The 15,008-nt window shown below is 39.0% G+C and overlaps 1 protein-coding gene across 1 annotated transcript; it reads right to left on the bottom strand.

Moving 5' to 3' along the window:
* On the bottom strand, window positions 1-6,243 carry atxn1l.S (ataxin 1-like S homeolog). Its single transcript, NM_001127861.1, is given in 2 exon segments — window positions 1-3,690; window positions 6,026-6,243. A coding segment is annotated over 1 exon segment (2,076 nt). The 5' UTR covers window positions 3,574-3,690; window positions 6,026-6,243; the 3' UTR covers window positions 1-1,497.
* Between the last annotated feature and the right edge of the window lie 8,765 nt (window positions 6,244-15,008).

Here is a 15,008-nt window from a genome sequence, read left to right as displayed (position 1 = left end):
TCGGTGGAGTACAAACATACAGTACAAATTGATTTATTTAAAAGTTACAAAAAAAGCACAACAAAATATAGATTAATGCTCTGTTAAAGATCAGGTAGGATAATAGGATAGAAGCACCTGCCTATATCTAAGGCTCCATCGGATGCATAATAGGTTACTGGTTAATATAGGATTTTATCATCTTTAATATATTAAACACAATGAGTTCCACATCCCTTCTTAACAAATAGGACGGTCCATCCCTATGAAGGATTATTTGCACGCGCACACACAGTTGAGAGTGCTCAGGCACTGTACCTTTTAACACTATGGTTTGCATTAGTAAAGTGCTCTGTTTATTGTATTTTCCTTACCTGCATTTCTCTGCAGCATTCGGGAGCAAATGCACATTTTCTAGCCTTTGGATGTAGCACTGATTTGTAAGATGCATGTAAGTGGACTATGAATTCCCTCACCAGTTTGGCTTTTGTCTCATGACATAAACTGAAGCTATCACAATTGGAAAAGAAAAACTTAGTATTCTGCAAGGCAACTTTTTACTTAAAACCTGTGCATTTATGTAGTGTCCTGAAACAGGTAGAAGACAAAAAAAAACAAAATAGATGCATTATATAGCAAGACTAGGTAGGCAAAGTTATGCCTCATAATAAACCTAAAAAACAGTAATGATCAATAGTATAACTGTTCTTTGGGCCAGTTTGTTATAGCTGGCTGCATATACACTGAATTGGCATATCATTTATATCATAGCAATCAAAATCCAGTTTTTTTCCCCCAGTCTGTCAGCCAATAATCCCAACTTCCAGTGCATATAGTTGTCTGACCAGTCTGTGTGGAGCCCCTGCATGTGATTGAATTATTGGTCTCAAAAGACAAAAATGTTAAGTTGGCTCATAAAACTTTGGCAGTTAGGTTAAACAACAACAAATTCATTTTTTTATGGCTAGTTTATGTTGGCAAATTACTACCTGTGTGTCTATTTAATAGCAGGTGAATTACAAGGGATAAAGTTTAAAGCCCAACTATACGCCAGATGCAAGGAAAGGAATAAAGAAAGATGCAAAGTGATCATCATCATGGATGCAGTGTAAAAAAAATACATAAAACATTATAAAAAGCTAATTATGCAGTGTCCACAGCCATGCATGTAAGTTTAGAAAGGAAGACCCTAAGAGCTGACACCAAACAGTACATTTTCTGTCCAAAAGACTTGGTCACATTGTAGCATCAAGGAGTAGGATATTCTGCCTGCCTTCAGCCTTAACTAATCCATTCCATATAAAAAAAAAAAATGACTACATTGTAAGATATCTTAATGTGACTAACAAAGCAACAAAAAAAAAATGTAGTACTAATAACAGGTAATGACTGTGTACAGTGGGTTTTTTAGACAATACCCTAATGTGTTCTGTAATTCTGCAGCAAGGCACCTGCCACCGCCTGATTATCCCTGTACTCTGTACTGTGCAAATCATCTGTCTGTTTAGGAGCAAGTTGTTACTTCCCTGCATTTGAACGCCCCTCAATGGACAGCTTCACCTCTTGGGGAATAAAAGAGTGGCGCGAAGGCTGAGTATCTGCATTTTGCACATTATGTCTTTGGACACCTGAACTGGACCAGCTGGACACAGCTGAGGGCTGAGAACACAAGGTCTGGACAAAGGAACTCTGACCTTTTTTCTTAAGCTGATTGTGCGTCTCGCCATCTATCTCAAGCAACTGACCCTCTCTAGAATATAACACTGCTTTCTCGGTGGTTTTTGGCGTAGTCTGACTTGCAGAAGTACAGCTTACTGTTGAAGCATCATTCTTAACTGCACTCTGCAAACTGATTGATATACAAACATCCCCCACCTGAAGCCGATGGCAAGGAAGTGCAAAAAGTTGAGTTGTCTGCCTAGGGCTACAGGAAGACCAGCCTTGTCCATACACAAAGAAAGGGTGTTCAGGAGGGACATCAAGACACACTTTACTCTGCTGTTCACCCACAAAGAAATGAAGAGTCACAAAGCCTGGCCACTGACTTTCTTGAATGTCCACAACTGTACTGGAATCTACCTTCAGGCCACCACTCGCTTCAGCACTCCGCACAAAGTCTTGGGTTTGTAGGTCTTCTACCCTTTTTAGCTCTCCAGTGGCTAGCTGAATAATGGCACCTTTCATGAAGTGTGACGGTAAAGCAGCGGAATGTGGAGGCTGTTTAGATTCTACATTTGTATGTGGAGAGTTCCTATCTGAAGGAGTGTCACAGGTATGTCTATTTGGTGCCCCCTGTAATTTTGATAATGGACGGGCTGGAAATGACTGCTGTGTAGGACAGTTTTTCACTTTAGTAGGTTCCCCATTTGCTGTTAATGTTACTTTTTCGGTGTACTTAACAGGTTGTTCGATATACATAGTAATCTGCCCTCTCTCAGGAGATGGGCTAGGCAGTTTTCCATAAACAGAATCTCTTTTTGGCTGAACCCGCTGCTCAGTTGCATTTTGAGAAAGATTTAATGGGATTAACATATCTTTTTTCTGAACAGACTGTGAACAGAAATCACGAGAAGCCAGACCTCCAACAACCCTCTGCACTTCCAAATCTGTGTCTGGGGTGCTCCTGTGGGTTAGCAAAGAGGCTTCTGTCCTTTGTGTTGTGTAAACGTCACCATCCACCATGTTTTCTTGCACCTTTCCAAGCTGTTCCTCTGCATTATGGATGTAAATATCTACTACTTTACTGGACCTATGGCCAGAGACATTATCAGGCACCCTCTGTGTCCCATTTGTAGAAGTGATTAGCATATCTCTGTCTTTTTCAGCATGGGAAGGAGCACACAGTTCTGTGTTAGAATGGCATGCCAGAAGCATTTCATTTACAGGATAGGCTACTGGCAGCTGAGAGGAATGCTGATAAAATAAAGGAACTCTTCCCTTTGCAACATCCACTGGCACCACCCCCATAAGGACTGAAGGAGATGATGCATTGGTAAGTTTGCTCATAGAATGGGGAGACTGAGCCTCTGGGGGTGGAGTGACACCCTCAACAAGGACAGAATTATATGGCACATAGTGAGGGACATGAGGAGCAGCTAGGTTAGTAGGAGGCGATATTACAGCTCGAGAAAGAAAACCTGGTGGAACTGTATATGGAACTGCATAGGGGGAACCAAGGAATTGTACAGCAGTATGTGGAATTTGAGCATAGTGAATAGGCGGATAAGTAATACCTTGGTGCTGGATCAAAGGAGAAGCTACACTGAAGGATGATGGAATAGAGCTCATATTCATCACTTGGTGGAGACCAGGTGGTGAAAAGGAGGCAGCAGGCACAGCAACTTTGTAAAAAGTTGCATACTGATCCACAGTTACAGCTTCTGCTCCTTCCCCAGTACCTGCATAACCAACTCCTTGTCCCTGTCCTGCTGCCATGAACACACTCCTCTGCCATCCTGAAGCTTCACTGGTTGTACTTTCATTAGCAGATGAGCTGGGTATCTTGGGCTCCTCCTCTACAGTCACACTGTTTTGTGCCAGATCCCGTTTCTTTGGTGGAAGACATTCCTGGCTCCTCTCATGTGCAGGCTTCATATTGTCTCCTGCTCAGTGTTGGCTCTCTGTAGTAGTTTATTAACTTCATTGATGCCTCACAGGAATAATCTTTGACAACTCCATTTACATCCTGTGGGTTTCTTGCAACTCTGAAAGCTAAACAAAAGGCAACCCGAATAAACATTAGTGATTAGGAACACTGGAAACCATAGACCAAAGTAAATTAGAAAAGAAATACAATTAAATAGTAATAAGGACAACATTTCCCCAGGACTTAGTAACCCACAACTAGGGTTGCAACCTGATATTTTACCAGTGTGGCCATAAAAATTATGCTTGACGCCAACGTTATTAATATGGAAAATAAAATATAGGAAAGTTTTTTTTTAATAAATTTGATGTGATCCTTAGGTTTTGAGTAGCTGTGAAACTAGAGCCAACTGGCAATTGTCTAGATTTCTGTATGAGAAACAATTAAAGGGAATATTATGTAGGATGAAAACAAAATAAGATCTGGCCCCAGTTCAGAAAATGAAAACTCCAATAATCTGCACCAGTGAATGTTGATAAAGAACAGCGGGACAGAGAAAAAAGTTGCCAATTTCCCAGTCTCAAGGAAAGTCACAAGATAAAAAATCTTCAAGCATCCTATTACTTGACTATCTGCTTTATAGGTCCATAATCTGGTGGGGTTTTTTTTAAAGGGGAATGGCCACCAATATTTGAATGTTTTGGATGTCACTGACTTGCACCAATATTTGAAGTAATAAACGAAAGGTAACCTGTTGTTCAGTAATGTTATTTTAAGTGTCTGTTTGTGGCACCCTACACTCACAATTAAAGGATTTGATAACTTTTGGTATGATGTAGAGAATGATGACAATTTGCAGTTAGTTTTCATTTTTTATAATTTGTGGTTTTTGCATTATTTATTATTCAGCAGCTCTCCTGTTTGCAATTTCAACAATCTGGCTGCTAGGGTCCAACTTACCCTAGCAACCATGCACTGATTTGAATGAGAGACAGGAATAGGAAAAGAAGAGGGTCTGAATAGAAAGATGAGTAATAAAAAGAAGCAATAACAATACATGTGTAGCCTTACAAAGCAATTATTTTGATGGGGTCAGTGACCCCCATTTGAAAGCTGGAAAAAACAGAAGGTGGCAAATAATTTAAAAAACTATAAAAAGAAAAAACTAAGTGCAGTTGAAAGGTTACTTAGTATTAGCCATTCCATAACATAATAAAAGTTAAAAGAGACATATAGGATAAATAAAAAACCCTAATTTCAGGGAGGCAGTTATAAGAAATATATGGTGTTGCTTTTACATGGTGCTAAAAATTTATGTTATCTTTAAAAATAGCCCCTTCATTGGAACTCCCTATAAAATGTTCACTGGTCCCTGTTTCTAATGAGGTGTGTCCTAACTGTCCCTGCCAGAAGCAAAGTAGGAGGGGGGACAGCCAATCACAGCCTTGCAGTCACACAAGCACAGACAGGCTTCAGTTCTCTATCAGGTCCTGCTAGCTGTTGATTGGTTCCTGACCTACAGTGCAGTGAGCTGAAAGCCGCCGGCTCCCCTGCACAGCCTGGGAATTCAGGGAGCAGGAAGCGGAAGAGAAGGGAGGGATTATTAGGGTTTTTGCAGAAATATTCAATAAATCAACCTGAAACACTACCTTTTTAGGCACAATTCTTCTATATCTAAATGAATACTACACATTGGTACATTCTTATATTTTACACAAAATGTCTCCTTTAAACTCAGGGCAAACCACCCCTTTAAGCAATGACTACCAAAACATCAGTAGATTGTCCATTTCAAGGGCAACTAACTCCCACTTCATCTTTAAAAAAAAAAATGACATCCTGGAGTGGGCAGCTCTTATCTTATTATTATTTTAAAATGTGTACCTATATTGTGTCTTAAATAAGGTCATGGCACATGAGTATTTACTGTGTACAGAGGTGTATAGATTGTACAGAGGTGTATAGACTGCACAGAGGTGTATAGATTATAGACTGCAGAGAAGCGTTTAGATTGCACAGAGGCGTATAGATTGTACAGAGGTGTATAGACTGCACAGAGGTGTATAGATTATAGACTGCAGAGAAGCGTATAGATTGCACAGAGGTGTATAGATTGTACAGAAGTGTATAGACTGCACAGAGGTGTATATATTATAGACTGCAGAGAAGCGTATAGATTGCACAGAGGTGTATAGATTGTACAGAAGTGTATAGACTGCACAGAGGTGTATAGATTATAGACTGCAGAGAAGCGTATAGATTGCACAGAGGTGTATAGATTGTACAGAAGTGTATAGACTGCACAGAGGTGTATAGATTATAGACTGCAGAGAAGCGTATAGATTGCACAGAGGCGTATAGATTGCACAGAGGTGTATAGACTGCACAGAGGTGTATAGACTGCACAGAGGTGTATAGACTGCACAGAGGTGTATAGACTGACTGTCTGGTGATCCTTACCTTGACAGATTTCTCAGGCAGGCAAGTGAATATTGCGCTAGATGCACCAGAGGCAGGGCAGCCATCAGGGGATGATGGGAGGGCGGACAGTCGTCCCGGGCCCTGTGGATTTCGGGTGTAGGGGAGCCGGTTGTGCTGCACTTACTTTAATTACCAGGCCCCCTGCTGTCAGTGAGCTGTAGACCTCGGGAGGGCGCTTGCTAAGGTACAAACATGTTCTTTCCCCTACACAGCTTTCATATTGCCCAGCAGTTCCGATTCCCCTAACACAGATGCAAATCGCTACTTACACCTCCCACAAAACTGTTAACTGCAGGCTCCTAGCCCTCCTGTCTTTTACAGAAAATCCCTACGCCACACGTCTCTTCTCGCGAGATTGGCGTCACGACTCTACGTGAGCGCGGCGACGCATCACGTATTGGGTGTGACTAATCGCCGTAAATCAGTGTTTCATGTTAGAGAGCAAGAAAACATTTCAAAGACATGTCTTTCCTGTAGGATGTTTTTAAAATTCTTTTTCTTTATCACATTTTTATATATTGAGACTGTGATAGAATTCAGTGGAAACCTGAGTTAACTTTCAGCTCACGATGCATGACTCGTTTTCAAATGTCAAGTGCACCTTTTGTTGTAGAGTTCTTTCCCTAAGCGACGTGAGGTTTTTAAAAGCTTTCCTAGTCATTCAATTAAATTTGCTTACTGCTCAGTTGAACGACTTTGTTGAAAAATAACATTTATTATTTTAGCAGAAAACTTAAAAGGCACCTGTTAAATATATATTCCCAAATCAAAGGTGCAGGCTAATATAACCCAAATGCCAGTTTGGAGTAAGGTTGCCACCCCGGTATTCTACCGGCCTAGCCAGTAAAACACCTGCCAAGGCTGGTACTTAGGGTTGCCACCTAGCCAGTATTACAAATTTACCGTCAATGTATTAGCCGGTAAATTTGTTCCGCCCCTGGCCTGCCTCAGATCCGCCCCTCTCCCTTACTCATCTAATCCAAGGGCGCAGACCTTCCTGGTGAAACTCCGTTCCGAAACGTCATAACCATGCCCTGGAACATCATAACCCCGCCCCTGGACTGGCACAGCCACGCCCCCGGAAGGCACAACTCTCTGGCCTGCCCCCACCGTGAGGTCACCAGCCGGTAGGGCCAGATCGAAAAGATGGCAACCCTACTGGTATTACAATTTTTTTTACCAGCGATGTAGTTGCTGGCAAATTTGTAATAACCTTAACAAAAGCCCTTGGCCCGTCCCCAATCCCTCTATAAACGTAACTTTGGATGGCTCATCAACCCTGCCTTCTGGTCATTGTGCTGCATGGCTCCACTCCTTTACCATCACAGCCCGCCCTTTTTGTTTCCTCCCCCACCACCGGACGGTTGAATTTTTATCAAAAGGTGGTCACCTAGTTTGGAAGTAACAGTAGTTTTTTTGTAATTGCCCCTAGGAAACCTGCACCTCTCAGTTTCAGTGTCCACACGCATGCACATAATAAGCAAACGCTGCAACCTGCTTATTAAACGCATGCACGTGATGTTAGAAACTCAATATGCACACGCACTCTGACTAGGGTTGCCACCTTTTCTTGAAAAAAATACCAGCCTTCCTATATATTTATCTTTTTTCCCTATTAATAACATTGGGATTAACCATCATTTTTACCAGCCAGGCCGGTAAAATACTGGCCAGGTGGCAACCCTAACTCTGACTAACATGGCCACTCGCACCGGGAGCTTCCTCCTGGTGTGAGTGGCCTAGCACTTGCGGGAGGCAATTTAAAAAAAACAAAAAACAACTGTTACCCCCAACCAGAGTGCAGGCCCTATTATCCTACACCTTTAGTTGGGGATAATATATTTTGGCAACAGGTGCCCTTTAATGTAGTGATGTGATGGTGCTAAAATTTGGTCTTTTTTAACCCATATACCTTATGAACTATTAGAGAAGGAGTACAGCATGATTTCTGGTTCGGATCCTCAACTATTTCAGTTAAATGTGCTTACAGTACTTTCAAATATTGTAGCTAATAGTACTCTGGAGAACCAACTAATTATTAAATGGTCATCTTTTTATTGAAAATTACCCGTATATACTCGAGTATAAGTCGTCCCGAGTATAAGCCGAGGTACCTAATTTTACCTCCAAAAACTGGGAAAGCTTATTGACTCGAGTATAAGCCGAGTATAAGCCTAGGGTGAGAAATGCAGCAGCTTCTGGTAAGTTTCAATCAAAAAATTGAGGGTTTCTGTTCCCATTGGAGGTGCCGGCATCTCGTTTTTGGACGCCGACGACCATTCTTGGATGCCGGCGACTATTCTTGGACACTATTCTTGGACGCCGGCGTCTATTCTTAGACGCCAGGGACCGTTTTTGCGATTGACCCGAGTATAAGCCGAGGTAGAGTTTTTCAGCATATTTTGGGGGCTGAAAAACTCGAGTATATACGGTATACGACATGTTTCAGATCCAAGATCCTTCCTCAGGTGCTTATAGGTATTGTTGCTTCAGTGAATATATGAGTAGTTAAAAACCTCCATTAACAAAGTGATTGTTCACTTTTAAATCAACTTTTAGAATGATATAATGAATGATATTCTGAGACAATTCATTTTGAGTTATTTGTGGTGTTTACCCTATTTAGCTTTTACTTATCAGCTCTCCAGTTTGTAAATTCAGCAATCTGGTTGCGGGGGTCCAAAATTACCATAGCAACCATGCATTGAATTGAGTATGAAACTGGAATATGAATAGGAGAGGGCCTCAACTAGGGAAGCACCGAATCTACTTTTTGGGATTCAGCAGAATCCCCGAATCCTTCATGAAAGATTCAGAGGAATACCAATCCGAATCCTAATTTGCATATGCAAAGGTGGGAAAAATGTTTTTTACTTCTTTGTTTTGTGACAAAAATGATTTCCCTTCCCACACCTAATTTACATGTGCAAATTAGGATTCGGATTGGCCATGCACAAGAATTCGACCGAATCTGAGTCCTGCTGAAAAAGGCTGAATCCCGAATTTCAAGTAAAATAATCAGACTAATGAAAAAGAGCTGATGACGGCCTGCAGAGATTTCAACTTCTTTAATAGTAGTAGATGTGTGAATGGCTTTTGTTTTAAGTAGACTTTTACTATATACATTTTATGTTGTTGTACGGTTTTTGGTCTTTTTTCATAGTGGTTCTGTATACAAAGCTAAGCAAGAGATGAAGTGCAGAAATGCACATCATGTATAGCGTTTCCTAGAAGCATCATTACTTACTGACTACTCTCCAAATCATTCACCATACAAACCAAAATGTTTTGCACAGATGATATAAAGGAAAATGAAATCCAATTATACAGTATGTGCTCTTATGCTGGTTTACAATATAGGGTTGAGGTTTGAAGAGGGTGAGAGGAAGACAATACACCCGGCTGGCTATTAAATTATAAATTAAAAGTTCAGGGCAAACCTTTATCAATACAACACACAGCAAGGGAACATTGGTACGGGCATATTTGTGGGATAAAAACTGGAAGGCTTTATCCTGTAATAAGTATGGATATAGATGCAATAATAATAATAAAAGTAGTGAATATATAGATTAGAAACAATGTAGTCAAATCCAAAGTATATTAAAGGGGTGGTTCACCTTTAAGGTAACCTTTATTATGTTATAGAATGACCAGTTCTAAGCAACCTTTGAATTGGTTTTCATTATTTATTTTTTATAGTTATTTGCCTTTTTCTTCTGACTCTTTGCAGCTGTAAAATGGGGGTCGCTGACTCCATTCTAAAAAAACAAAGGCTACACATGTATTGTTATTGTTACTTTTTATTACTGATCCTTATATTCAAGCCTCTCCTATTCATATTACAGTCCCTTATTTAAATCAATGTATGGTTGCTAGGGTAATTTGGACCCTAGTTACTAGATTGCTTAAGATGCAAATTGAAGAGCAGCTTAATAAAAAGCTTAATAAATCAAAAGCCTTCAATAATAAAAAATGAAAACTAAATGCAAATTGTCTCAGAATATCACTCTCTACATCATACTAAAAGTTATCTCAAAGGTGAACAACCCCTTTAAGGACACCAAAACCCATTCCATTTTGTGATCTTCTGTATACTGTAACTGCAATTGTATCCATATAACAAGTGTTTGCCATACTATGAGGGAGACTAATTTATTTATAGCTCTTTCTGCCTGCAATAAACACTGATACACTGAGAGGGACTGCCTCTTTATGGTGATTTTGGCATTCTGATGACTTCATCTTTATCATCCATCATTTTGTCATTGGAAATCTGGGAACTGCTATTCTCTGTTATCCATCTCACTTTCTTTTATTTTCATCTATGTATACCTTGCAGTCTGTTATTTAAAGGGGAACTATTGTGAAAATGAAAATTTAATATAAGCTTCAGCACACTGCAATAGGAAACTTTCTAACTACAATCAATTAAATATTCTGTACTGTTTTTGAAACAATCAAGTTTATGGTCACTATCCCTCCCTCATCATCTGTTTCTGTTTATTCTGTCTTCATGCAGGAGTTGGATGTCAGATTGACAATTAGATCCAATATACCTTATAGGGGGGGCTCCTTTTGTCTAGAAGATGTATTAGAGCTCACTCTATTAAAATTACCAGAAATCAAGTCTCTCTACATGCAGAATTTGTGCTAAAGGCAGTTATTTTGTTAGATTTTGTTTGTACTGGAATCAGTTATTTGAGTGAGCTCTAATACATCTGCTAGGAAAGGAAGCCCCCCCCCTCTTTAAGATATATTGGATCATTCATCTGACACCCAACTTCTGCATGAAGAGAGAATGAAGAGAAACAGATGCTGAGAGAGGAATAGTGAACATAAACTTGATTATGCAGCTTATATTAAACTTTCATTTTCACAATAGTTCCCCTTTAATGCCAAAACACAATGGTCAAATGTTAGCAAAAATATATAAATGCTATAAAATCACCTAAAACGAGCTTCAGGAGGTATACAATTATGCTCCGTACATTACTGTATACTGTATATGCATCTGAACTAAAGCTCATAAAATACTTATCTACTCCAATGATGTAGAGCGTGCTACATTAAGTTATACATTAAGTAATCTTAAATACCAGATTAAGGAGATAAGACTGAATATACAGATCTATTATTTGGTGCACACATATAACAAATTTTGTCTCTTAGATGCTTAGCACTTAAAGGGGACTCGTCACACTAAGAAATAATTCCTAATGCTATTTTAGCATTATGGTAGTCAAGCAAAATGAGCTTTACATACACTATTATTTAAATCTTGTTTGCTTTATTAAATTGGTATCCACAATTAGGGCCGCCATTAAGGGGGGACAGTTGTGCCAGGCCCGGTGGAAAAGGGGGAAGTTTTAGCTCTCGCCACAGGTATCCAGCCAAGGGGACCAACACTATGATTGGTAAAATTAGATACTGCTTGTTATTTATGAGTTTGATTGATGTGTATTTTTTATTTTGTTTATGTCTTGAACGTTCCTTTAGTTGAAAAGTTTTTGTTATAATAAAATATAAATATTAAATATGCATTGTGAGACTTTATGTTATCCATGTATGTATCAATGTAAACTCTCTTTTAACCCTCTAGTCTTTCATTTCATCCTCTGCTTTTTTGGAGGGATAATTAGCGACCCCATGCAAACACTTTAAATTGAACTATAAGAGTTCTGGTAACGTTTAGTTCAATTTCAGTACTGAAAACTTCACACAATGTAAATATATAAACCAGCTGGGAAATGACTTCTGGGATGATGTTCTAGGATGCCCCACTGGAGACCTGCAGCTCAAGTGTGGCCCCCTGTCTGCCACTCTACAGACTTTTTTTCATGACATCACCATTTTAGTACAAACGTGTCTCCAATTAGGTTATGGACCCACACCATAAAAGAAGTTGGCCAACATTGGCTTGGAACTTGACTGTTTACATCATGCTAAGATTTAAAAGAGTTAATAACTTGCTTGTTAATGACCCCGCTTATTTCTTTACAGTTCAAGCACTGTACACATAAAGTGGGATTAGAAAGATCACATAAAGAAAGTAGTTTAAAACATGTATTTTTTATTGTCAAGATAAACAATGCAGGGCATTTATGAATAATCATTAAAACTATAGATCTGTATTATTTAATTCCCACAATTTTATCTAAAAATGCAGCAAAATTTTATGGCCTTCCAGGAGAAAAATGCTTCAAGGCTGAAAGGTCCATTTTCTGTAGTGTGTTCCCAAGGGTGCTGTAAGTTTATGGAAATGAAAATGTTACATCATAAAAGAGTTATATCATGTAAAATGGTACACAAACACAAGACAGTAATTAGGAGAATGTTGTGGCTCTTTTGTTATAAACATGTTTTATGGCATTTTTTTTAAATTAAAACAACAGCCACATTATATGGCTTATAAGGGTAGGGGCACACTGGGATATTCGGGAAGATTTAGTCGCCTGGTGACTAATCGCCTCGTCTTTGCGGCGACCAATCTCCCTGAACGCCTTCCCTCACTCTTGTGCTGGCTAAAATGAAAAATCGCCGGCGCTAAAGCACACGCGTCGATTCGTTTTCCGAAGTTGCCTCACGAGGAAACTTCATGCTTTAGGGCCGACAATTTTTCATTTTAGCCAGCGAAAGAGTGAGGGAAGGCGTTCGGGGAGATTGGTCGCCGCAAAGATGATGCGATTAGTCGCCAGGGGACTAAATCTCCCCAAATCGCCCAGTGTGCCCCTACCCTAAAACATTAACAGCCCAAAGTCAAAACAATGGATACAGCTATAGAAAGAACATATAAGCCTGTATATGTTTTTTTTAACCAAATTTTCATGCATACAATATAATGCACTTACCTGCATGTGCAATAATAGAGGTGTTCATCTTTATAAAGCTGCTTTGCTAGTTCTATTTGGTGATTGGACATAAGCTGTTCATTGATCACAAAAATAAGGGGTTTCCCCTTCCCAAGTGTTTCTAAACAGCTCCCAGCACCTATTAAGAGATCAAAATGAAAAAGCTATAGAAAGTTAATAAAATCAAAAAAGGATACGATGTAGTAAATTGACAGCACTTTGAGATAAAATGTTGTCAGAGCTGGTACACCACAATACTTGCTCATATTTGATAAGAAAGGATTTTCCTCCAATTTATAAAGTGGTACCTGCAGCAGGACTAATGGTCTTAACACACCTAGCAGTTTCTTCTTTGGCGTATCTAAGATGGGACAAGAAACATTAATCCGCATCATTTTACTTCTAAATCACTGTGCATAGATAGGCATGCCAGGGTAGATTTCAGTTAAATTTATGTGCTGTACCTTTAATTTATCACTGATATTCAAGAACTGCCACTGGAAAAGATTAAATGTTGGGTTCTAGAAAGACAAACCAAGAAATACCTGCATGACTTATTACCAGATCTGCACTCTTGATGTCTTCCTCAAGAGAGTCTTTGTATCGAAAACATTCCAGCAAGTAGTCAGAAGTACAAGATGGTGCTGGTTTTATGGTCCCCCTGCCAATCTGAAGGACCAGTCTATTATAGCCAAGGCCTTTGAGGATCTTGGAGAAAGAAGAAAACAATGAAAACCTTGCTTTAAACAAATCATTAAGCCCAAACTAAAGTTAGCTGTAATTATTTGTAAGACCCTAAGACTACAATGGGAAGTTACAAAGAAGTAGCTCACATTTAGAGGCACAGGGTTGAATTTAGAATTCATGTGAGTTTTTTAAACTCCCCCTAAACTCGAAAATTTGACTAGTCGAAAAGTGTTAATAAAATTAATAAAATAAACTTGATCCTAGTTTTTTTCTCTGAAAAAAACTTGAATGTTAGGAAGGCTACAAACATCACCAAATTGATCCCTGGACCTCTCCCATTGACTTACACAGTAATTGGGCAGGTTTAATGTTATTAATACTTTGTTTATTTATATTTCTGATTAGGCCCTCTCCAAATGCACCTTACAGTCATTCAAAAACCATCACCTAGTTGCTAGGGTAAACAGTATCTTAGCAACCATTTAGCTGTTGAACAAAAAGCCTGTATCTGAATATGACTGTCCACTTAAAGGGGTGGTTTGCCTTTAAGGAAACTTTCATTTTGTTAAAGAATGGCCAATTCTAAGCAAATTTTCAATTGGTTTTCATTATTTAATTTTTCTTATAGTTTAATGGTTATTTTCCTTTTTCTTCTGACTCTTTGCAGCTTTCAAATGGTTGTCACTGACTCCCTTCTAAAAAAATAAATGCTCTGTAAGGCTACAAATGTATTGTTATTTTACTTCTTATTACGGATCCTTCTATTCAGGCCTCTCCTATTCATTTACCAGTCTCTTATTCAAATCAATGCATGGTTGCTAGGGTAATTTGGACCCTAGTTACCAGACTGGTTTAGATGCAAATTGAAGAGCTGCTGAATAAAAAGCTAAATAACTCAAAAACCACAGAAAAATGAAAACCAATTGCAAATTATCTTATGATATCACTCTCTACATCATGCTAAAAGTTATCTCTAAGGTGAACTACCCCTTTAATTATAAAAGCTCATTTATAGGTGAACTAACCATTTATGAAATACTCACTGCTCAACAATTTTCAGTTCATGTTGCAGTCCTTATCATAACTACCCTACACCAGTAGTACTACTACTACTACTACTACTACTACTACTACTACTACTACTACTACTACTACTGAACATGCACACATTGCTATTGGCACAACAACCTACAGACAGCTCATCACACAAGAGAAAGTGGCAGGAGAGAACAGAAGAGCCCAGGCAGCTGGCTGAAGGAGAATCGTTCAGAACATGCATCTGAACTGTAGTGGCTTTATAATAATTATTTGTCGCATACAGACTTCATTCGTTTATCTGTTATTATTTATTAATTTGTCTTATAGTTTTTTTTAAGATTGGCTGAGGTTTATTAGTGGACTATCGGTCAAACATTTTTCAGTGG

The sequence above is a fragment of the Xenopus laevis genome, chromosome 4S (assembly GCF_017654675.1).
Source record: "Xenopus laevis strain J_2021 chromosome 4S, Xenopus_laevis_v10.1, whole genome shotgun sequence".
NCBI classification, from domain to species: domain Eukaryota; kingdom Metazoa; phylum Chordata; class Amphibia; order Anura; family Pipidae; genus Xenopus; species Xenopus laevis.
This window is presented reverse-complemented; position numbering and strand designations above follow the sequence as displayed.